The 25249-nt window shown below is 44.8% G+C and overlaps 1 protein-coding gene across 1 annotated transcript in view; it reads right to left on the bottom strand.

The window, feature by feature from the left end:
• Positions 1-25249, bottom strand: part of LOC310775000 (uncharacterized protein) — a gene marked incomplete at both ends in the record, with an annotated part of 44451 nt that overhangs the window by 3684 nt on the left and 15518 nt on the right. The window contains 12 exons of the mRNA XM_083635078.1: positions 3746-3880; positions 5730-5816; positions 8978-9055; positions 10951-11062; positions 13164-13254; positions 14378-14471; positions 16442-16618; positions 18149-18222; positions 20703-20882; positions 22523-22681; positions 23201-23537; positions 23997-25047. Coding sequence (XP_083491204.1) covers positions 3746-3880; positions 5730-5816; positions 8978-9055; positions 10951-11062; positions 13164-13254; positions 14378-14471; positions 16442-16618; positions 18149-18222; positions 20703-20882; positions 22523-22681; positions 23201-23537; positions 23997-25047 — 2575 coding nt within the window. The remainder of the gene's footprint in view (positions 1-3745; positions 3881-5729; positions 5817-8977; positions 9056-10950; positions 11063-13163; positions 13255-14377; positions 14472-16441; positions 16619-18148; positions 18223-20702; positions 20883-22522; positions 22682-23200; positions 23538-23996; positions 25048-25249) is intronic.

The following is a 25249-nucleotide window of genomic DNA, read 5'->3' as shown; positions in this document are numbered from 1 at the left end:
CACAGACACACACACACACACACAGACACACACACGTCTCAATAGATTCCAGCTGTAAACAGAAAGTTGTCAGATGGTACAGTACTCAAAAGAGTAAAAATAGTTTTACTCGTTCAAACCAAACAGTACAGATATATTTAGAAACAGGAGAGATTGCATAACATTTCACTTGGACCAAAACGTAAAAAAAATGCGGGTTTGAAGAAAATATTTTTTCAATGTTTTTTTTTTTAAGTTTTGGTCTCAGTGAAATGTTCTATGGTCTCTCCCGATGATAGCGTTACCTGAACCGTTTGTTTTGAACCAGTAAAACTCTTTTCGTAAGCATTTTACGAAATGTCTATGGGAAAATAAATGGCGGATGCAAATCTCTGGTACAGTGCTGAAGCAGGAAGTGACGTTCCACTTTGGCTCTCTATAGGAAAGGGAGGATGCAGTGACATGGCGGCAGGCAAAGGAGACTCAGGAGAGAATCTTCACAGCAACACAGCTTTGTACAGTCGCAGGAGCTTGGTTCATCACCAGCCACATTGGCTAGTCACTTTACAATGTTAACCCCCACAGTCAATTTTTAGCTGCATTTGGCGGGTGTTCATTTCACGCCCTGTATGTTATGGATCAATGCTTTTGTTTTGGGCTGAAGGGATGCATCATGGGTGAACAGGTTTATGGGAAAATGGAAAATGGATGGATGAAGGAGACAGACATACAGGGAGAAGGGAAGAGAGACAGACAGACGGAGGCAGGTAGACAGACAGCATTTTAGGAAGGGCGTGAGGGCCTTTGTGTGCAGCAGGATTATCGGCTCATTTGGGCCGGAAGGTTCTGCCAGCAGAACACATGGCAGCAGACCAGACAAGCTGCCAGCTGGGCACAACACATGGTCCTGCTAAAGTGTTAGCATTGTGTATGCTAAAGTGTTAGCATGGAGCCTACGATCACTCGACATGGTGTATCCTAAACTGTTAGCATGGTGGATGCTAAAGTGTTAGCATGGAGCCTACTATCACTCTAGATCGGTGGTCCCCAACCACCGGGTCGCAGACCGGTATCGGGCCGCAACGCATTTGGTACCGGGCCGCGAGCCCAGTCCAAAAAAAAAAAAAAAAAAAAAAAGATAAACATAGACTATAACATTATAGGATGTGTGTGGTAGTTGAAACATAGTTTCAAGTTGACGTTTATTTATGTTTGTAGTTGAAACAAAAACATAAATACTGTAGGCTACATACAGTACAACACAAAAGGCTGTTATTTACCCTTTGTCGCCACCTGGTGAGTAAATATATATGTAACTAAAACCATTAAAATTGACAACCGGTCCGCAACTTTCTTTCCATGTATCTACCGGTCCTTGGCACAAAAAAGGTTGGGAACCCCTGCTCTAGATGGTATATCCTAAAGTTTACTGTTTGATGATGATGATGATGATGATGATGATGACGATGACGATGAAGAGGGGGGTATGTGATATTAGTGACTCACTTTGTCTAGCGAGGTGAGAGGGGATTCTGGGCCTGGGCCTGCCCCTGTAAGGCCGGGAGCGCTGATACTGCCAGGGTGGAGAGAGGAGAGGAACGCGAGGGAAACCCTAGAGAGTGAGGGAGAGGGGAGAGAGAGAGAGCGAGGGACAAACGGGGAGAGAGAGAAACAGAAAGAGAGTGAGGGAGAGGGGAGAGAGAGAGAGAGAGAGAGAGAGAGAGAGAGAGGGAGGAAAGGGACGCTGTTTCATAACAGAGAAAAAGAGATGCTAGGGAGAGAGAAATATGTGGAAGTTTATGTGTAACACCACAGCAAGGAAAGAGATATATTGGAGATGATGGAGAAAGAGAAAGGGTGAGAGACATAGAGGGGAGAGAGATGGAAGCTGATTTGTTAACACCAGAGAGAGAGAGAGAGAGAGAGAGAGAGAGAGAGAGAGAGAGAGAGAGGGAGAGAAAGAGGGTGAGAGACATAGAGGGGAGAGAGATCGAAGCTGATTTACACCAGAGAGAGAGAGAGAGAGAGATGATGGATAGAGGTGAGAGAGTTTTCATGTTCTTCAAGGGAACATCTCACAACAAAACAGAGAAGGAAAGAGCTAAAAAAAAATACTAACACACAGATACACAGACACAGACACACACACACACACACACACACACACACATCAAATACAATGCCTACAGTGGAAGACTCAACAATTAAAGTCGCACTAGGTAATTTGGTACAATGGAGGATCCAAATGGCAGCAAATTTGGAGAACTTCATTACCCAGAATTCCTGTATGGCGTAGTCAGTAAACCGTTTACCAACCCAGCTGGTCTGTGATGATTTATTTCACTGCTCGACCTGTACCCGAAAACCGATTTGTTTTACGCATGTGTGAAAATGTGGCTACTTCCTGTTGGAAGTACAGTATATTGTAGCAATTTACATACGTTTCTGGGATTTAAATAAACTAATGTTATCTTTGGTTTTACTAGTTATGAAATAGAAGATTTTTTTTTTTTTTTTTTTTTTTTTTCAGATTTTCCGCCCATTTTCTCCCCAATTGTACTTGGCCAATTTCCCCCTGCTACCCCGGTCGCTGCTCCACCCCCTGGTGAGAGCCGTAGACTAGCACCATGCTTCCTCCAACACATGCATTGCCAGTTGTCAGCCACTTCTTTTCACCTGACAGCGGGGAGCTTCACCGGCAGGACGTAACACGTGGAAGGATCACGCTCGTTTCCCTTCCGCCCGACCAGGCGCCCTGATCCTCCAGAGGAGGCTAACATTTGTATTTATTTTTTAATTAAAGCCCCATTCAGCAAGTTTTCCAAGTTTTGCTATTGGAGAAACTGCACCCTCTGGGTGCAATAGTATCGATAACGATATCGCCGTTCAAAGTCAACAAAACACATCGCCAGAAAGCTCTATGTACATGTTGTGACATCGGGTACTCACCACGTGAAATAGTTCCGTGAAACATAATTTTCGTAGCAAATCCGAATCGAGTTACTTCCTTGTTTTCATGAAGACAGCGCTTCCACTGTACAGCGCATCCTTTTCTTTTCTTTTTTTTATTGCCACGGGACGTGGCAGACAACCTGCTTAGTCCCAGGGCTGGCCAATGGAGGGCGGTGTGGGATAAATAAAGTTGAGAGTCTCCCTATTACAAGTCAATCTACCATGTACTCTGACTAAAAAGCTCTTATATTACAGTAAGAAATGTCAAAAATCTTACTGATTGGGGCTTTAAATGATTACAGATTCGATCAGTAGCCAACATTAGCAGCTAGTGGGCCAGTAATGATCAGTAGCCAACATTAGCAGCTAGTGAGCCAGTAATGATCAGTAGCCAACGTTAGCAGCTAGTGGGCCAGTAATGATCGCACACACACCGATCTCATTTCTAAATAACGTCGAATCTGTAGCATTTTCATTCGGGGACTTCAGCTGCATCGAAACAAGCGCTCCTCAAGTTACATCAACAAATAACGCAGCGTTGCGCCACAGGACGAAGTGAGCACATTGTCAGCTCAGAGCAGCAGTACAGCAGAGAGGAGAGCGGGGACTCAGGCAGTGAGAAGAGAAAGACACACCGTGTGAGACTTACAGCTGTTTAAATAATAGTGGGGCAAATAGAAAGGACAAAGTGAAGACCAGCAGACCCTGTCCACCCCCTGTGTGTGTGTGTGTGTGTGTGTGTGTGTGTGTGTGTGTGTGTGTGTGTGTGTGTGTGTGCGTGTGCGTGTGTGTGTGTGCGTGTGTGTGCGCTCACAGCATGCTGTCTCCAGGGCGTCTGTGTGTGTGTGTGGGTCAGGCTCTCCCTCTCCATCACGCTCGTCTGTGTGTGTTGGTCCATCCTTCCTTCCGCCTCCTGGCAACCACACTCGCTGGGCGCCATGGGAACGCTCTGCTCACACACACACACACACACACACACACACACGTGCGCGCACACACACACAATCAATGTTCCTGGGAAGCCTGCATTATTCCGTACTGCACTCTGTCGGGTTCCGAGCAGCACACTCCCCAAGTTTGGAGTCGATCTGACGAACGGTCCATACACCGAATTGCACGGAATTCGGCACCAAACTCCATTAGGTCCCCCTAAGCAGAATCCATGAGGTTGAAGACGATCGGATGAACGGTTCTGGAGATAAACCACTTTTTGTGTTTGCCCGTAGGTGGCACTATGCCGAATAGAACGAAATCGGGCACTGCACTCTGTCGGGTTCCCAGCAGCGTAATCCCCAAGTTTGAAGTCGATCAGACGAATGGTTCTCGAGATAAACCACTTTTTGTGTTTGCCAGTAGATGGCGCTATGCCGAGTAGCACACAATCTGGTACTCTGTTGGGTTCCCAGCAGTGCACTCCCCAAGTTTGAAGTCGATCAGACAAACGGTTCTTGAGATAAATCGCTTTTTGTGTTGCAAGGTAGGTGGCGCTATGCCGAATTGCACGAAATTAGGCACTGAACTCTGTCAGGTCCCACTAAGCGATATCCCCGGGTTTGAAGTCGATCGGACAAACGGTTCTCAAGATAAACAGCTATTTTGTTCTTACCTTGGTGTCGTAGCTACTCCTCAAAGTACAGAGTGAGCGATGGTTTCTCCTCCTGACTGATTATTGAGCATGTGTAAACTATATAACAGTGCAAAAAATTCAGAAAGCGTCTTGAGGAAGGGCCAAGTGTGGCCCGAAACGTCACGCTGTGTTGCAAATAAAAATAACCTAAACGGGAGCTCCTCGGTGTGCGGATTGTTTCTTTTTTCACTGTAAACTATATAACAAACTAATAGTGTCGAGAGTTTTGTAAAGGCAGAAGAAGAGCTGGAGTTGTAACTCTCTGTCTCACTCTCTCTCTTGCACTATATCAGTGCTTCTCAACCATTGGGGCGGGGCCCCCTGGTGGGCCTCAGAGCGCCATCTAGTGGGCCAAGGGGGCAGTGGCATGGCCATAGTACCGTAAATTCCGGACTATAAGGCGCACCGGTGTATAAGCCGCACCTTCAAAGTTGACTATTTTTTTCTTATATAAGCCGCACCGGACTATAAGCCGCGGGTGTTTTAATGTTTTTTTTTTTTTTTTTTTTTTTTTATTGTGTTTTAATGTTTAATTACCATATGTAATATGGTACATATTACATATGTACCACATTTATTAACATTTCAACAAAACAACATAACACAACACCACCTGTGTTGTTATTTACAGTGCACACAGTGTCATACAGTGTCATACAGTGTGGTGAAAAGAGGGCAAGAGAGGAAATTAAAACAGAAGTGGCTTTATAGTTAGAAAGAGTGCTAAAAAAGAGAGATTTTTTTTCTTTTTTCTTTTTGAAAAAATCCATAGATAAGCCGCACCGTTATATAAGCCGCAGGGGCCAAAAAAGGCCAAAAAAGGGGAAAAAAGGTGCGGCTTATAGTCCGGAATTTACGGTAATTATGGTTAGGGTTAGGGGTGCTGGGTGGTCCTTGGAAATAACAATCAGTTACAAAAGGTTAAGAAGCCCTGCTCTATATCACTCTTTCTCTCACAATCTCTTTTTCTCCCTGGTGAATCAGATCGTTTCCTCGCGGCCCGGCAGCATATGCTTGCTTCCCGGAGGTTGGGAACCACTGGTTTAGACTGTCACCTGTCGCGCTTGCTTTTAACTAAAGAACACTGCGGGATTAACAGGCGAATCACTTCTAGAATTGACAGACAGACAGAGAGACAGAGAACGAGACAGACAGAGAGAGGGAGATCTACCAGTTGCTGTGTGAGCTGAGCGATGGTTCTGTCTCTGCTCCTCAGCTCCTCCCTGAGCTGCTGCACCTCCTGCAGCAGGTCCTGCACCTGCACAAACACACACACACACGTTAGAACGGTACTATAAAATACCGTGGCGCGGGAAGTGCGGTGCTGCAGCCCCCCTGGTGGCGGCTGCAGTCCCTGCATCTTTTTTGATGCAGCCCTGCCCTCCTCCTACCTCTGATCTGTCTACCTCTTTGCTACACTGTTCCTCCTACCTTCCTCTGATCTGTCTACCTCTTTGCTACACTGTTCCTCCTACCTTCCTCTGATCTGTCTACCTCTTTGCTACACTGTGGATACGATTGTAGAGAAGCTCACTAGAGCTGGATCCTTTGAAGGTTTAGCGTGAGGGCAGTTGAATGTGCTTTACGGAGACCTGGTTGACACACAGACTGCACAGGCACTTTGACTCTCTCTTACCCTGTCTCTTATCCTGTTTAGTTTGTATTGCCTCTGCTTTTTTTAGTCTTTTACCATGCTTTTATCTGTACTTTGTTATTTGTATGTACAACTGGAAGCTGCTGTACAACAGAATTTCCTTCTGGGTTAATAAAGTATCTATCTATCTATCTATCTATCTATCTATCTATCTACCGTATCTTTAAAAATGTAAATTAAAAACTAAAACAAAGCATAACCTGTTTTATAATTATGGGTAGAATGTGTTAAAATAGACTTTGTTTGAAAATATTTTATTGTGAAACTCGTCCTCATGGAACAGCTGCTCCAAATACACGTCTGTTGACACAGTAGCAGCAAGCAGCAGAACGTGTCCGTTTTCCCCCCAGCAGTAATGTCAACATTTCAAAGAAAAGTGAATGCTAATGTTAGTTAGCAACATGCGCATGCTGTAGCATGTATTTTTAAACTTAGAATCCTGGCTCCCCTGGCCAGTGACACTTAGGAATAGTACTCTAGGTGACAACCAAGTATAGTTTGGTGACATGCTGGAGAGACAGTTGACGGTCGGAGAGACGGCATCCAGTACGGGATGGGATTAGCACCCCATCCTGGCTCTCTCGTGAGAGAGAAATCCACAAACACTACGGATTAGCCTCCTGAAAATCTGTGCAAAGATCGGCGCGGCCTGGGGTCCTTCAGGCTAGAGTGAGGTGCTCGGCGCAGGCGAATGACGTGCAGCGCACAGGCCTTCTTGAGGCGTCCTCTCTGCCTATGGTAGGATTGCCTTTTCCCCGGGAGGGTCTGGTGAGACGTAGGAGAAGCCCGGCCTGGAGTCACCCACACAGGGCCTTAGACCCTCCATGCACCGAAGGGCCTTTCAATACTGCGGTGTAGCACTAACTCTATTGCAGCGGATTGGGCGTGATCAACCCTTCCGCGGGCAACGTTGCAGGCAGAGTAGGAAGGCTGATCCGTGAGCGGCTGCTTCTGGGACGCGGGTCGGGGTCGTAATCGGCCTCGGCTGGGTCTACTGGGTGAGGGTGTATGATGTTGACAGACCCGAAACACCTTACGACTCCAGTTAACATCACTGATGACGCGTCCCAGCGCATGCTGTAGCATGTATATTAAACAGCTAACATCACTGATGACGCGTCCTAGCGCATGCTGTAGCATGTATATTAAACAGCTAACATCACTGATGACGCGTCCTAGCGCATGCTGTAGCATGTATTTTAAACAGCTAACATCACTGATGACGCGTCCAAGCGCATGCTGTAGCATGTATTTTAAACAGCTAACATCACTGATGACGCGTCCCAGCGCATGCTGTAGCATGTATTTTAAACAGCTAACATCACTGATGACGCGTCCCAGCGCATGCTGTAGCATGTATTTTAAACAGCTAACATCACTGATGACGCGTCCCAGCGCATGCTGTAGCATGTATTTTAAACAGCTAACATCACTGATGACGCGTCCCAGCGCATGCTGTAGCATGTATTTTAAACAGCTAACATCACTGATGACGCGTCCCAGCGCATGCTGTAGCATGTATTTTAAACAGCTAACATCACTGATGACGCGTCCCAGCGCATGCTGTAGCATGTATTTTTAAACCAACGTTAGAGCCTCCCCGTTATTTGTTTGTTTTTCCTACAACCGAGTGTTTATCTATTCCTTCAGGTAGTTGTAGCTGTCATAGATTGTGTTGCATAGTTGACGTATCTATTGTTGGCAAAAATGTGTTATTGTAAGTGGGTAAGTCGCTTTGGAAAAAAACGTCTGCCAAATGATAATGTAATGTAATGTAATGTAATGTAATGTAATTTAAAATGAATTCACCTTATTCTTTGCACATACAAGGATGCTCCTGCATGACGTCATTTTGTAATCGTCCTTCCGTTTTAGACACGGAAGTAGATTTCGCCTACCTTTATCATTTTTAGACTTGCCAAAAAGCTGTTTTCAAGCAAAAAAACAAACTTATAAAGACTTAATATTTTGTCGGATGAGAATGTAACATTCATGTGATGAGTTTATCAGAATAACGCCTATTTGGACATTTTTAACGAGCAGCGAGGAGCTGGCTGTGTGACCGGCTGTCAAACCCTACATTAGGCTACTGTACTGGCAGTGAGAAAACACTGTCCACGTGCTTTTGTAACTAACGTTAAATGCCGACCGGGTACAGCCATCTCGCAGCAGTAACGTTATGAACATGAACTGAAGTTGGTCGCAGTGTAGCTTCTGAATGTTGCCAAACTTCATTCATAGTGACGTTTTGTTTTGAAATTGGCCGCCAACTAGCGCTGAACGGGAAGAACAAATACAATTGCGTTGACGCGGAAGAGAGAAAAAGTGGGCGTGATGAACAAGGTGAATAGACTTGTATAGAACTGAAATCCACACCACAATGAAATCTAACGGTGGCCAGTAAGGGCGTTGTGGCGGATGGGCGTATAAGTTTGACTTTGATGCCGACGACTGCGGTTTTACTCCCAGTGTTTTCAAAAGGACATTTCAACCATAAGCATTTGTAACCGCAACCGTAAGCAAACCGTAAACATATGTTTTTAACAAACGTTTGTCTTATTTAACCATGACCAAAGCATTTCTCTAACCTTAACCAAGTTGTTTTAGTTGCCTAACCAAAACTGTAACACAAGTCGTTGGCTACGGTCTTATCACGGGGTTGAAAAATGATGAAAGAGGGGGTCACCCAGTGAGACTGAGTAAATAAAGGTTGAAGCGTGGGACCTGTGCGTGTTGTGTGTGTGTGTGTGTGTGTGTGTGTGTACCTGTGTGTGGAGTGTGTGTTGCTCTGATTCTGGACTCAGAGTGTCTGTGGTCAGAGTGTCTTCATCTGCATCCTCCTCCTAACACACACACACACAGAACAGGTGGACAGGTGTTGAAAATTAGCGTTTCACTATGAACACTTAACACTGTGTATCTGGTTGTTGTGCATACATGTATGTTACATCTCCAATGCTCTGTGACGTCCATATCAAATAAACTTAACCTTAACCGCACGCACACGAACACACGCACACACGCACGCACGCACACACACACACACACACACACACACACACACACACAGCAAATAAATTAATGTTAGGGAATGCATCACAAATTTATCTTTATACATTCTTCACCAATAAGAACTTTAGAGTACTTTACAACAGAGCAGAACACAACTGTGTATTTAACTCTGCTTTGAACACTTGTTTTCCACTTGTGAAAGCAGAAAACACTTTTCGGTGAGACCTTTCGTTCCAGAGATGTTTGCAAAAAACTGCTTAGGGTTAGGGTTAGGTTTTTTAATCAGATCCTACAGCTTTTCACAAATTCCAAGTTTAAGAATAAATTCACCCATCTGCTTCATATACTATAGTATAAGATAAATTTGTCAGTATAGTAACTACTGACAAATTTAAGAATCATCTTCCAATAGTCAACTGCTTGTAAAGTCCTATACTACTCTCCCTTCTGAATTTAAAAGTGACAGTCGGTGTATTACTGACCCTTTGAAATCGCTTGTGAATTTAATCATTTCTCTGTCAATGTTGGTGCCCTCTCTATCATCAAAGTTGCCCATCCATGGGTTACGGCATGACAATATTTGTTCGGCCCCCGGCAACAATCTGGGTTTCTCATGTGCCCACCCCTGGACTATATTAACAAGCACTGCACTGTTCTATCTAAGTTTGATCCTCCCAGTGGAACAGAGATTAAGGACATAATTGGTAACCTTAAAAGGCGTGGCTAAAACAATGACAGCACAGGTGGTGTTGGTTGCTTTGTAACATTAGCTGATAAAAGTCACTTGAAAATGGCAACCTGGACAATTTATCGGCCAGATCGAGACAGGCTGGAAGGATTCTGGCCGAATTAGCGGACGTTATTCTGGCATGTTTGGTCATGTTTTGGCTTGCGTTGGCTGCCGGGAAGTGGATACTAACATTAGCATGATCCAGGAGCTAACTGCCTGCTTCCCCTATAGTAGACTGTAGGGCCTATTACCTATTATGCATGATGGAGCTGATGTGAGCTGGACGTGACCAAACGGAACAGCGACATGATCTGTTACTGCAGTCAAACAATGTTCCATAAGCATAATGGTAGTAATGTTAGACATATTTACGACTGTTACATTATCCACACAAGACAGTAATGTTATTAGCAGAGCTTCTGAGTGGTAAATCAATTATCTATATTAGTTAGCCGCATTAGCAAGCAAGCTAACGTTATCTAATACAACAAGCTAATGTAAGGTCCCTCTGTGAACTGAAAACACAGCCCGACTCTAGTTTCCCATCGATGTCGGTCACATTGCTGCTGTTTGGCCAGACTAGATACATATTTTTCTCATTTTCTGTGTGGATGTTTTACTGGAATCTGTGTTGTTGGTTGTTTGCTGGCGTTCATTGACTGCATTAGCTAGCTAACCTAACGTTAGCCTGTGTTAGCCGCCTTCTTCGTTGGTGTATTTACTGGCTGAAGCGCTGAGAGGCAGGCTCCTGAACGCACAAACGCCTCATCCGGCCGATTTTCTGTGAAACCCTCGGCCCGAGAGGAGGCCAAGTCTGCAGGCATACAGTAGCATTGGAATGGCTGAACGCAGAGAGACAGGGGCATTCACTCATTGGAGCATTCACTCATTGATGATCAAAAAAAACACTTTGTGCACATGTATTTCTTCCCAAATCTTACGGAATGGGCCTTTAAGCACCGGTATGGGAAAGATACAGAGCATTCTTTCTCTCACCTGTAGCAGTAACCGCTGCAGGTACTCCAGCTGGGACCTGACGGCAGAACAGTCGTCAGCCAGTTCCTCCACATCCAGCCCCAGACCAGGGCCAGGAGACAGGCAGGGAGAGCTACACACACACACACGCACGCACACACACAAATCCAACATTTAGTGGATTTGAACCCACAACCTTCTGAAACGTCTGGCCACACCCCCAATCGGTGAGGTCACTTCAGATGTTTTGCCAAGTGCAGTCAGGCGAGGTATCAACAAGTCCAACACTCCCGACCTCACTGTCACGGCTCTATTTCTTCTTCTTCACTTTTGTTTAATGGTGGTTGACATTTATGGAAGATATTATACAGCATTCTAATCAAATGGTATACACAAGCAGTTTCTTTACAGTACTGTATGTGTGTGTGTGTGTGTGTGTGTGTGTGTGTGTGTGTGTGTGTGTGTGTATGTGTGTGTGTGTGTGTGTGTGTGATAGACCTTTGATGAACCAATGAGCGTTCAGCTCCCATCAGTGTTAATTTTGTTGACAAAAACAAGCTGTTGTCAATCAAGACTGCTCTGCTGCTGCCCTGATTGAGGCTAAAAGAGAGAGTGACGTGTGCACTCTGTCTGTCCACTCCAGCTGTTTGATGGTTCTTCATGGGGAGGAGTACTGCCACGCTCCTGCAGAATCCACTCTTCATGCCTAAGAACATCAACAGTTCATAGAGGTCTCGGACGGTTCAGTTGGATGCTGTCTAGCCTCGTCCCCATGGCGGTGACAGCGAGGAAAATACTGCACTCTCTTTGCCACGCCAGCGCGGGTTGGCAATTATGTGGAAGGCACAGCGATGAATGATGATCGCTATAACGTGTAGAGACATCTCACCATTTCGGTGCATTTGTTTGGAACAGCGCTGAAAGGGGGGTCCTCTCGCCATTCCGAAGTGTCGGCATTCCGATCATTGACTTCTATGCTTTCGGAGAGGCGGCCCTTTTTATCTCCAAAAAAGGTTTCGCCATTGCGAAAGATATTAGGTCGGCCATTCCGACATAGCATCTTGAATTATTCAGCCTACAGGGGTGGGAGAGGTTAGGTTTAGGGTTAGGTTCTGGGGAAGGTTAGGTTTAGGCGTGGGAGGTGGGAGAGGTTAGGTTTAGGGTTCGGGTCTGCAGGAGGTTAGGTTTAGGCATGGGGGGTGGGAGAGGTTAGGTTTAGACGTGGGGGCTGGGAGAGGTTAGCTCCAGCCGGTCCCCCGGCTGGAGCCGGAATGCCGGGGGGTGTCCCCGCTGAAAGGCACACCCAGAAAAATTTGCTTGGTGTCTCATTCATGTCCATTGAAAATCACGCAAAGGGCAAAAAAAAACACACAAGAAAACAGCATTTCTGGCTGTGAAGCGATTCACCCCTAACCCTGTGGATTCACACAGCCGGCCAATCAAAATGCTGCTAAATTTGGCATTGTTGACCTCTGAAAGAAAATCCAACATGGCCGCTCTGCACCGCTGTAGATGACAAAAACAAGCAAAGAAGAGCTGCAGTGTCGCTTCAGTCAGTCTGAGGACCAGATGGGACATTTATACTCATAATGAGTTTTAAGTTTTTAGCAACACTACTATTAGCATACTAGAAGCTAATAGCTAACTACAGCTGTAGTTCCCACTCAGCACCAAGCTTAGCATCACGGTGTCCACCCGCTATGCCGACCACCCGCAATTAGGTTTAGGCGTGGGGGGTGGGAGAGGTTAGGTTTTGGGTTAGGGTCTGGGGGAGGTTAGGTTTAGGCATGGGGGGAGGTTAGGTTTGGCGTGGGGGCTGGGAGAGGTTAGCTCCACCGACACGCTGCACGCCACCTCGCTCAGCTGGTTCTGCTTGTGGGCTATCGGCACTGCGGCCTATCGGCACATAGACGCAGCACCAGCATCACAGCTGAGTGGTAGCTGGCTAGCTTAGCTACAACTGAAACTACGTTATACTGGCATTGCTCTATTTTATAGACACTGTATATTTCTTGTTATTACTACTATTTTAAAATGATGTTACTATTTTCATTGTGCAAACCACAAAGAGTTTTTTTCTTTGTATGAAATATAAGCTATACAAATAATGTATCACTTTAGCAAAAATATTTATTTGGTCAAATTAGTAAGCAAGTTTTAAAAAATGACTTCCATTGTGAATCCATTATGATTTTATTTCTATTAGTAAGAGGTTAAACCTGTTGTAAACGAACCTGTTGTCGTGAAGGTCCTGTGAGCCATAGCACAGGGGGGGGATGCAGGACCCCCTCCTCCACTGGGCCATGTGGGACATTCCAACTCCATCTGCAGCACCACGACCCAACCACCGAAGGATAGGGGGGGGGGGGGGGTCAAACATTAACAGGCATTTCATATAATATCAAACACATTGATACATCCACAGGAATTAATACAGGAATTTTATGTAGGCAGCCTTTTGCAGAATTTTGTGAAATAACTTTAACCTTAAAAGTTGCTATATGTACAAAATGAATTTAAGTAGTGACATATGGCTTCTTTTCCTAAGCTCCAGCGTCTTTTTTCAGTTGTTTCCAATGAGGAGAGAGCGTATGCCGGCGCACACGGACGTCTAGAGAAAGTGCGCTGCACCCAGCGTCTATTTTCAGAGCGCTCCGACTGTTTTGTGCGCCGGCACCCAGCGCTTCCAGCTGAAAATATGTGAACTTTTCAGAAAGACGCTGGTGTCGGGTGCTCCTTTTCAGGCAACTAATCATATGGAGAAACTATCACAACAGAGACAGAAAGGCCCAATTGTGAGAGCAGATTGGTTAGACACTTAATATTTCTGCTGAGTGTTGTGCTTTTATCACAGAACGTGTGTTGCTAGCTTGTTAGCTGTTAGCTATCAAGCTAGCTTCCTAATGTTATTTTCAATCTACTTGATTGCATATTGTGCGCTGGGATCAGCGCTTCCCAGTGTCTAACTGTCAGCGTTAACTGTCAGAAAAAGAAGCTATATGGACACACAGCCTAAGGTGAAGCAGGACAGCAACCATCATGTAAATAGTGGGATAACAGTCAAATGAAAACTAAAACAAGAAATATAACGAAGTGAAATGAACTGATTGAAAAGGAAAATGAGCACCAAGTGTTAAAATTCAAATAAAAAGAGAATGTGTTTCTTCAGCAGGAAATCATTTAGTGAACCACAAGTAAAACCTGAAGCTAACCTTCCGCTAACCCGAAGGAAGCTAACTGTTTCAGCTGCTAAACTGAAGCGTTAGCTAACCTTTTCATGCGTCCTTTGTTATTGTTGTTAACATCATACACTGAGGAAGGTGTTCTAAATGTCCGTGTACTTTAAGTTCCTATTTAGTTGGGCTTGTTATTTCATCTTGCTGTGGAAATAGCACACACACCACACACACACACACACACACACACACACACACACACACACACACACCGCTGTGCAGAGAGGCGTCCTCTGTGAGGTCCACGTCCAGCATAAGGTCATCATCTTCCAGGTCACATGATGAGTCCAGATTGTTCAAGATGTCCTGACGAGAGAGAGACGGAGAGGGAGAGAGGAAGAGGGGGAGAGGAGGAGAGAGAGAGAAGACAGAGAGGGAGAGGAGAGAGGAGGGAGAGCAGCATTATGGCACGCAGGCATTTAGCACCCAGGGGTTTAGCACCCAAGGCGTTTAGCACCCAAGGCGTTTAGCACCAGGCGTTTAGCACCCAGCCGTTTCAGCATCCAGGGGTTTAGCACCCAAGGGTTTAGCATCCAGGCGTTCAGCACCCAAGAGTTTAACACCAAAGGGTTTAGCACCCAAGCGTTTAGCACCCAGGGGTGGGTAGTAACAAGTTAAAAATGTGACTCGACGCAGCTGACGTGAACAGCGCAAGTATAATATAATATAGATAGCGAGATAACAGGAGAGAGTGAAAGCTATGACCAAGTATCTGCACTACATTCTCTCCTTGGGCTAACTTCTAGTCATTTACATCCTAGTGAAATCACACAATTTGCTCGTTTTGCTGGGGACTTCCGTGCGACCCCCTCGTCAAGCTAACATTCGAGTATATGGGTCTAGCTGCTGTCGGCAAGGCTCCAAGTCGAGGCTGACGCACAAGCATGTTTTCTGCTTTACTCGAGTATATTTTTGAGCCCGTAATCTCCTTTGGACTTCACTCCATGATAAAGACATGGAGAAAGAGAGAGGGGTAGAGAGGAAGAGATGGAGAGATAGTGGGAGATTCATACATATCTCAGTTGTATAGAGGCTTTCCTTATTTGTTTGATTAGCCTACCTGCTGTACTTTATTAAAAAAAAAATCATCAAGTGTTGTTTTTTCATTATATTGCACTGGCCCGCACACCCTAAAAAATATTCAAATGGAAAACTATTACTTGAGTATGTTTCTCAAATGGTAATTTTTTATGGGATTAATTGTACTTTTACTTGAGTATAGGTTTTCAGTTTTTATGGGATTAATTGTACTTTTACTTGAGTATAGGTTTTCAGTTTTTATGAGATTAATTGTACTTTTACTTGAGTATAGATCTTCAGTACTCGACCCAGCACTGTTAGCACCAGGAATTCACACCGGGGAGAAACTGGAGCGGGCCCGGCTCCAAAAACTGAAGTCATCTAGGTCAATACAAACCCTCTACTGGAATATTAAACACACTGTCTTTGTCTTTGTCTCTTTCTCTCTCTCTCTGCCCAGTTCAATGGGTGTTTTTATTGGCATGAAACACAAAGTTTCTTAGTGCCAAAGCAAAAACATCAATGTAACTCGATTCAGTTACAATGTGACATAAACAACAACAAACGCTTCAATAGTATCATCATGCCAATTAATCAATAGACAAAGTTACTGAAGGACACATGACCTGCACCCGTTTTTATTTTCCAATTGCTCCAAAGTGAAGTTGTGCCACCTTAGGATATATTTAGTGTAAAATACTGTCATAATTTGGGGTAAATTATTTGTCGACTACATTTCATTTTGAATTAAGGAAGATAAATTCCTTCAAACAACAAGATGGACCCAATTCAAAATATCAATTCTAATTGTTACCAATTTCTGCTTTTTTGTTTCAGTGTGTATTTTTCCTTGAATCACCATAGCTGTATTTTCTTTAACTAGAATGTGTAGATTTGATCTATTTAAACAAACAAACACAGAACGGACAAGCCCGCCTTTATTCATCACAGACGATCACCACAACGCATGCAGGCGCCGACACACACACACACACACACACACACACACACACACACACACACACACACACACAGAGTGCAGTTTACAGAGGCGCCGTGGGTGCTGCTATGATGTCACTAGGTTGACTGTACAGTACATTAGTAAGGTTTTTTCTGTCCGTGCCGACAGGACTTGACTTGACTACATTTAGACTTGGGACTTGTGCCTCAGGCCTCTGACACACACGCACACAAACACACAAGCACAAAAGCACACAAACACACGCACACACAAACACATGCACACACAGCCTTACGATGCTGTTGAGGTCGGAGTCTAGACTGCCGATGTGGTGGCTGGTGGAGTTGTTATTGGTGTTGATGGAGACGGAGCTGGCAGCGCCCCCTAGAGGCTCCAGGCCCTCCTCGTCCCACATGTAGGTTCCCCCTGACCCACAGCTGTCTGAGGGGGACAGGTCGAGAGACGAGCCCCCCTGGACACACAGGCACAGAGAAGACAGGCAGGGATGTGAATTATTTTCTTCTTTTTCACATTCATTCCTGTTAACACAAGGATACTGTAACAGAAGGCGCTTTGGATATCATGCCCAGAGCGTTAGCTAGTAGTAGCTAACATTAGCTTGCTAGCATACAAGGTAAATGGCAAGCTAACATCAACCCAACAACATACGGTTGAACGGAGGAAGTGGGGAATGAGGGACTGCAGGGCAGGCTAGGAGGCAGCACTGAGCACAGATTGATCATCCATGATTCCAACATGGCGGCGCACTGCTGCTCGGGCCCGGCGCCACGAGGGGGCGCCAGGGGGCTTTGCACCCTCAGTTCAATTTTCTGCCCCCTCACTTAAAAAAAACAAAAACAATAGTTCATCTATAAAGGCCAGTTAGGCAATATTTGTACCTGACATGTTTCGGCTGCTGTTTCTGCAGTCTTCATCAAATTTGCTCAGTTTAAGTTACGGCTAGCTCTGTTGTTTCAGAATTGGCAGGGAAGCGCTATTTGCTGTGCTTTGGTTGTCACAAGGTGTCAGAGATGTAGCTATTTATTAAATTTGAACCTCACTGCATGTTGTAGTGATCATGACGTGATTAAAACACACACACACACACACAGAGAGAGAGAGAGAGAAATCAGCTGCACCCAAGCACACAGCATGCCATGAGCAGAAAGACGGAGACAACGCATCTGATCACTTTATTTCTTTAATTTAATGAACCTGGCACTGACTGGCTATTATTTTGTTTAGTTTTTGTTGATTTTTGCAGCAGTTGTTTATTCTATGACTTTTCATAGACATACTGTATATGTTCAGAGTGCTCCAGACAGGTCCCGCATTTCACGTTATGCAAAGCTCAGTGCCTTAATCTGCTGCTGTGAAATAAATGTTTTATTTGATTTTGAATAGTAGTTTTTCTTCTGTTGTTATTGCGCTTTTCAGAGGTTATTATGGTTAAAAAGTCCAGAAATAGGCATAGCGGGTATATAACCTATGTTTTACGATATAAAAATATCAGCCCCCTCCCCAGTTATAACCGCCCCCTAAGTCATTTCATCCTGGAGCCGGCCCTGCTGCTGCTAGACACTGGCTGGAAAAGTTTTGCTATAATAACGAGATTTTCCTCAACCTAAGAACAACATCACACGGATTAAACGATGATTGTGCTCTTATGACATCACTGATGATGACATCATAAGTTTTATGACATCACTGACGACATCATCAGTGGGACAAAAATTGAAATCCTTGTAATTGTCACTGCCCACTTGTCAATTTTATATAACGAGAAATCAACTTCTCCTCCATTTTGTTTCCATTTGTCTCATTCAGTTTCTCTGTGAAATGAATGGACTAACTGACTAGCTGATGATATTTCTGCCTAACAATCTTTATCTATCTATGTATGTATTGATTGGAGTGTGAGTCTTTATCTATCTATGTATGCATTGATTGGAGTGTGAGTCTTTATCTATCTATGTATGCATTGATTGGAGTGTGAGTGTACCTGGTCTTGGTAGTCTGGCTGACTGGACTTCCTCCGGTGGGAGAGCCTGGTCAGATGATTCTCCCCTCGCTCACCTGGGAAGCCATCTAGGAAGGAAAATAACAGGCGATTATGAGAAACTAGGTGACTATAATCACATGAGAGCCTCAGCCAATGAGGTGTTATTATGGAACCCACAGCGTTTGCAAGCAAAACACGCCCTGCGTCCGCCTACGCAGCATTGGAGCGCCAGGACTGGCCAGGCACACATGCTCATGTGACGCAAAGTGCTGGTGGACGCGTCATGTCATAGAACCTGTCATTTCCATGCTTTACCTGAAAAGTCTGTGGGTTCCATAATAACATAGGCAGAGGCAGGGCGTGCATCATACACTTCTAGAGACTGTATATTATATCATGAGTAGGGCTGGGCGATATAGTTAAAAAGTATATCGATATTTCAGGGTTGTAGGGTTAACGTTAGGTGAATCAGAGGTGTGGAAAAGCCTGGGTTTTGCTTTGACTTGCTTAACTACAAATTAGGGATGGGCATCGAATTTCGAATTTTCGAATAATTGTTATTATCAAGGTCGACTTTTATTATTGAAAGTCGAAATTCGGATTTTTTTTTTTTGCGAGTGAAATGTTGCATTGTCTCCCCTGATTCTAAGTATAGTCGAATCGCTTGGTTTGAGCAAGTAAAACAATTTTTATAAGCATTTTAAGCAAGGTTTATGGAAAAATGAATGGCGGATGAAATCCCATGAAAAGGGAGAGGGCGTGACTTTGGCACCCCTTTGGCACTCAGACCTGAGCCTACTAAACATTTAATGAACCACTCATGATTGTCAAAACTGTTTTTTATTTTCGAAAATGTCAATGTCATGTAACATGTTCTTTACTTCAGTGGTGCAATGCTTGTTTGAGCTAAAAATCCACAGCAGAAGCTTTTTCTATTAATTAATAAAGCCTTAAGGTCCTTACACATCAAGAGCGATGCGAATATACGGCACGAAATTGCGATGCGAGTTTTGACCCACCTGTCAATCACAGCCACAGATGTGTACACGTCGGAAGCGAATTTCTGAAAAATCGACCGTGGTTCGAAAAAATAAACGCCGCAATAACGCTGGGCGAAACTTCGCCGTTGGTATGCACGGTTGCATTGACTGATATAGGTTCGGAAAATATTATTGACGTGCGAATTAATCGCATGAAAAAAACGCTCCCGATGTGTAAGGACCTTTAGACTTAGAATCAGGGGAGACAATGCAACATTTCACTCACATTTTTTTTTTTTTTTTTTACTTTTTTTTTTTAAACATTTTTATTTTTATTTTCGAATTTCGATTAAAAGTCGACTTTGGCCAGCGAATTTCGAATAGTGTTTTTGCTAGAAATGCCCATCCCTACTACAAATATGTCATAGGCTTATGTAGGGCTGGAGGGCGACCGCGCTGCGGACCCGCGCGCCGTTGGTTGGGCGAGAAAAAGCATTGCCTGGCTGAAAATGCGGTAGGCTACATTTCTCCATATCAGTTTTATATACGCATCAAGACTCCGCCCAAGCAGAAGACATAAAGTCATAAGCTGTGTGCTCAATAGATGACACAATGAGTTATTCCTGTCCCAAAGTACAAGTAAAACCTTTCGAACACTTCAACTTTGTCTCTGCTGACAGAAGTGAATTGAGCTGCGGATGCCATTCCGTAAAGTAACGTTGCTTGCAGACGTCCGTATTTGTGAAATTGGTGTCTTAACATTAACGTTAATTTCCCGGGCGCTTTTTAATAGAACAGATGTTAACACGTTACGTTAACACAAATTGAAACTCGCCCACATCGAATTCTTTGTAACGTCGGGTGAGATCAAATGAGTGGCGTCAGCGGAGGACCAAAATGCGAGACTCATTAGCCAGGAATGGGTCTCGCGCTACTTTTGCATGCTAAAATAAAGCTGATAATGTACAATTTGATTCAAGGTGGGGGGGAAACCCTTTCAGAGTACAACATAAACTGTCTATTTTGCTGCAACTCGACAGTGCTGCTTAATCCAGGAGATGTCGGGACTCTCGGCTCTGCATCAAACCATCGCGTCACTAGCAATGCCACCATTGTCAAGGGATATGATTTGCTGTGTGTGAGTGGGGGCGGGTCATGGGGCGGGTGCACTCGGAGTTTGTCTGTTAAATGATTGGCTGTTTCCGTGTCACTTGTACTAACAAGGTACATGATTGGCTGTATGAGCCACGGAGCAGAGGGAAGCGCTCTATAATGTGCTGGATGAAAGTGGTAACATTTCATACATAAACAGAAAAAAATGACGCGATTATCGATTCTGGAATAAAAGATCGATTCAAAAAATCGTGACATTAAAAATCACGATACTTAAGTGAATCTATTTTTTCCCCACCCCTAGTAGACAGACACAGGGTGTGTTTTGCCCGTAAAGGCTGTGGGTTCCATAATAATGCACCAACGAGCTTTATGTGGTAAAGCAGTGTATGTGGTAAAGCAGCGTATGTGGTAAAGCAGCATGCTGGTGACATCACAGGAATATTATGAATAAAACTCACCGCTGAGTCTGACACCGGCCCAGTCCATACTGTCCTCCAGGAAGCTGCCGAGTCCTGTCGCCTTGAAAAGCCCGTTAAGGGGCACTTTGTCGTTGTCAAACCTGGCGCATGATTGGTCGAGGTCCGACATATCTTGATCGTGATTGGAGGAGAGGAGCAGTATTCCCACCCCTCCATTTCCTAAATGTAGAAGATATCATATACATTTTTTATCATTATGCCAAGCAAGCATGTTGAAACTGATTGAAACTAATACTTGAATGTTGAAGGATAGAAATGGACCAAAAATATACAACGAGATATAATAGTAGTAGGTCCTAGAGTATACTAATATACTGTAGGACCAGGGCTGGGTCGGTTTGAAAATTTTAAAACCGGTTCGATATTGCCGTCTAAACCGGATCGAACCGGTATACCGATTTTTTTTGTAATTAAAAAAAAAAAAAAAAATTTTTTTTTTTTTTTTTTTTTTTTTTAAGCAGGGCTCCCGAGTGTGGCCCATAACTGTCTGTAGTGCAACTTCAGTCCACCCGATAGCGATAATACACCTCTAAGCTGGTATTGTCAACCAGCAATGATACTGAATAAAAAGAAGCAGGACAACTGTGTAACAAACACACCCTGTATTTATTTCTCATAACTATTCAGCTCAACTTTTCTTCTAAACATCAAAATAATAAATGAAATAAGACTTCTGCCTATAGTGCAACTTGAGAAAAGGCTAATAAAAACACAAGCAGTGCAATCAGAATGGATTGGCTTACAGCTGAGCTGCCTTATAAACTTCAAAACTCACAAATTCACACAATATAGGGCCTAGGCATGGGTCGGTTTGAACATTTTGAAACCGGTTCGATATTCCCCCAAAAAACGTATCAAAGCGGCTGCAGTTGGTGGCGATAATGCACCTCTAAGCTGGTATGCTGCCAACCAGCACGAACACTGAATACAAATAAGCAGAACCTTTTAACTGTAACAACACACTGTTTATTATTTCTCATAACTATTCAGCTTAACTTTTCTTCAAACATCAACATAATAAACAAAATAAGACTTTTGCCTACTAGTGCAATTTGAGAAGAGGCTAAACGAACAATAGTGCAATCAGAATGGACTGGCAAAAAAAAAAAAAAAAAAAAAAAAAAAAAAAAAAAAAAATTAGGTTATTTCGGTTTGCACGTGATCAAACCGGTTTGGGCTCGTATACCGAACCGAACCGGTAAAACCGGAAATCGACCCATGCCTATGGACTACAGTATAATAATATACTGTAGTCCTACAGTATACTAATATACTGTAGTCCTACAGTATAATAGTATACTGAGGGACTACAGTATAATAATATACTGTAGGACTACAGTATATTATTATACTGTAGGACTACAGTATATTAGTATACTGTAGTCCTACAGTATATTAATATACTGTAGTCCTACAGTATATTATTATACTGTAGTCCTACAGTATATTATTATACTGTAGGACTACAGTATACTAATATACTGTAGGACTACAGTATATTAGTATACTGTAGTCCTACAGTATATTAGTATACTGTAGGACTACAGTATATTAGTATACTGTAGGAGCAGAAATTAGCAGAATAAAGTAAAAATAAACAAACAACAAAGGTAAAGGAGAGGCACAAGAGCCCTACAGGTTCAAACCTGTCAATTCAGGATGCAAACATTCCATTTATCTTTATATAAGAACCTTATTATTTAGGGTTAGGTTTTTGAATTTTACATTTTTAAATTGGAAGTAAAACAACAAAATAGTCCAATATTGAACAGCTGGGTGTGTTTTGGTGTTGTCCTCACCCAGGTTATGGAAATCATCCATGTACTCCTGACTGGTGTCATTCCTCTCCAGAGACGAGGTGGAGGACAGGGACATGTCCTCCAGGGTCTCCCCGATGATGGACACCTCTTCCTGGGATATCTCTGCTGACAAGCCCTGCTGAGCCTCCGGGGTGCTGCCTGGGGTGGGAGCAGACGAGATATGAGAACAGATTATATCAAATGAGATGAAATATTTGAACGAGAATAGACATGACTGGAGATAAGAAAGTACTGTAGTTTAATAGACATGATTGGAGATAAGAAAGTACTGTAGTTGCAAACTAGATGAAATGTAATGAATAATGAAAATAAATGGGATAATGAAAGTAAAATGATACTGTGCATTATTGTACATCTCAGTCCTGCAAAACTATCAATCAAGAACCAGAACGATGATAATGTCATGTTCAAAGCAACTCGGGAAAAACTAGCTTCCGACTTATTAAAAATGAATTGAACCAACTCAGAATTACAGGTTGGAAATTTGGAGGTCTGAAATGATATCTGAATTTCTGGCGTGTAAGTCTGAGTTAGATAACAGTTCAATTCATTTTTAACGAGTCGAATATATTTTTTTCCGAGTTGTATTGAACGCAAAATGATCATCACTTTTTCCCAGTTGTCTTTACCTGGACTGTTTTCAGTGGTGGACTTTACCTGGACTGTTTTCAGTGGTGGACGGCGTCTCCACAGAGTTCCTCCTTCCTCTCAGTCCTTGGTTCCCTTCTGGGCCACCACTTCCTGACATGTTGGCTGAGGTCACCCGGATGGAGCGGGGCTGCTTGATGAGTGACGGGCGCGACAGCCTATAGCTGATACCGCTGGGCTTAGAGGCGGAGCCCAGGCCGGGTAGGAGGGGCTTCTTCAAGGCAGAGGGGGGCAGGAGTGAGGGGATGCCGGACCCCTTGACCCCTCCATAAGTCCCGCCTCCTCCCGCGGCCCCTCCCCCTGAAGCCTGTCTGGCGAGGGGAATTCTCGGGCCTCTGGGCGGAGCCTGAATGAATGAAAGAATGCATTTATTTGATTCTTATTCTTATTATTACTTTTTTCAGATTTCAGATTTTCTCCCCAATTCTACTTGGCCAATTCCACCCCGGCTGTCCCCGGACATTGCACCACCCCCTCTACTGTTCTGGAGAGAGTTCTAGACTCGCCAGTCGCTTCTTTTCACATGACAGCGAGGGGTTTCACCGGCAGGACGTAACGCCTGGGAGGATCATGCTATTCCGCTTGAGTGACATCACTGATGACATCACAACTGCTCAAGTGACATCACTGACGAGAAGAAATTGGCTCAAACCAGAAAAACTCAAGTTGAGAGTGCAAAGCTAAACACGAGTTGGCATCAGTTTGAGTTTGGTCACACCCCTAAAAAGTGTGAGTGTGAGTGTGTGTGTGTGTATATATATATATATATATATATGGGTTAACATTTAATCAAGTCGTTTGGTACCAGAGTGTGAGGTGAGGCCGGCGCTGGCAGCTGTTCGCAGCCTCGCTCTGCAGGCCTGTTGAAGGAGTAGGAGCGCGTGACGGTGGGGTGGCGTGGCGGCGTGGTGGTGGTTGGCGTGACGGCCGGGTGGCGAGCCAGCCATGAGGGGGAGGAGCTGGTGAGGGTCGTGAGGGTGGCGTTGGTGGGGGAGGGCAGCAGCCGGACGCCGGTGAGGCTCTGGGACCGCGGCCGCCCACTGGACCCTCCGGAGCCTAGGCTGTCACTGGAGTGGGAGCGGCTGGCAGGTGAGTCGCTGATGAGGGGCGAACCGCACCGAGAATCAGGCCCAGAACCGGGCCTTGAACCAGGGCCAGAACCGGGCCTTGAACCCCCTGTGCCGCCAGGACGGGAGTAACTCTGGGGCACTCTGAGATTGGATCCGGCAACGCCATTTACGTTCCGTTTCATCCCGTTGGTCAGGGCCGACACGGTGTGGCTCAGCTTGGTGCCGTGAGGTCCAGTTCTACAGACAGGGAGAGTTCTGGGGCTGGATTGGGGAGATGGCGACGGTGATGGTGTCACAGCCTGGCCATAGCCACGCCCCTTGGCCGCGGTCGGCTTCTTGACTTCGCGCTGTGTCGGCAATGACGAGCGCTGAGGAGACGCCTGTTGCTGCTGTGGGAGACCACACTGATGAAGCTGGTTGCGACTCCGCCCAGCCTTCCCGCCTCTCCCGCCCCGGCTGTCCCGCTCTGCGCTCGCCACTCCCTCCTCCATCGCTGCGTTCCGTTTCCTCCACTTCATGGAGAACGACGTCGGCACGTGGATGAAAGCGTTCTGCTTGATGGAGGCAGGGGGCGCCATGGAGCCCGTGGGGCAGGGGGCGGGGCCGGGGTGGTGGTAGAAGCCGTTGGTCAGGTGGGCGCGGGGTGGGTCAGCACTGGCCGGGCCCGTCTGGCCGAGTGTGGCGACGGGCTCGGGCCGCGAGCCCAACTTGGGGAGCCTGGAAACCACGGTGGGCATGGTGAGACGGTTGAAGAGAGGAGGGGCATCAGACATCAGACCCCACCCACTTCACCGTGGAGACACAGAGTAGGAGGAGCTACAGAGGGAGAGAGAAAACATGTATTAGTCGAAAATTAATCGTCTTAATCGCCAACTATTTTTTATAAATCAATGAATCGTTTAGACTAGGGATGTTGATTTTCGGTTAATTTTACTTTTGACTATAAGCACCTTATGCGGCTGGTAATCATGTAATATTGAATGTTGAT

This window comes from Poromitra crassiceps (assembly GCF_964638095.1).
Source record: "Poromitra crassiceps genome assembly, chromosome: 4".
In the NCBI taxonomy this organism is placed as follows: domain Eukaryota; kingdom Metazoa; phylum Chordata; class Actinopteri; order Beryciformes; family Melamphaidae; genus Poromitra; species Poromitra crassiceps.
Note: the sequence above shows the minus strand (reverse complement) of the source record. Positions and strands in the feature narration are given on the sequence as shown.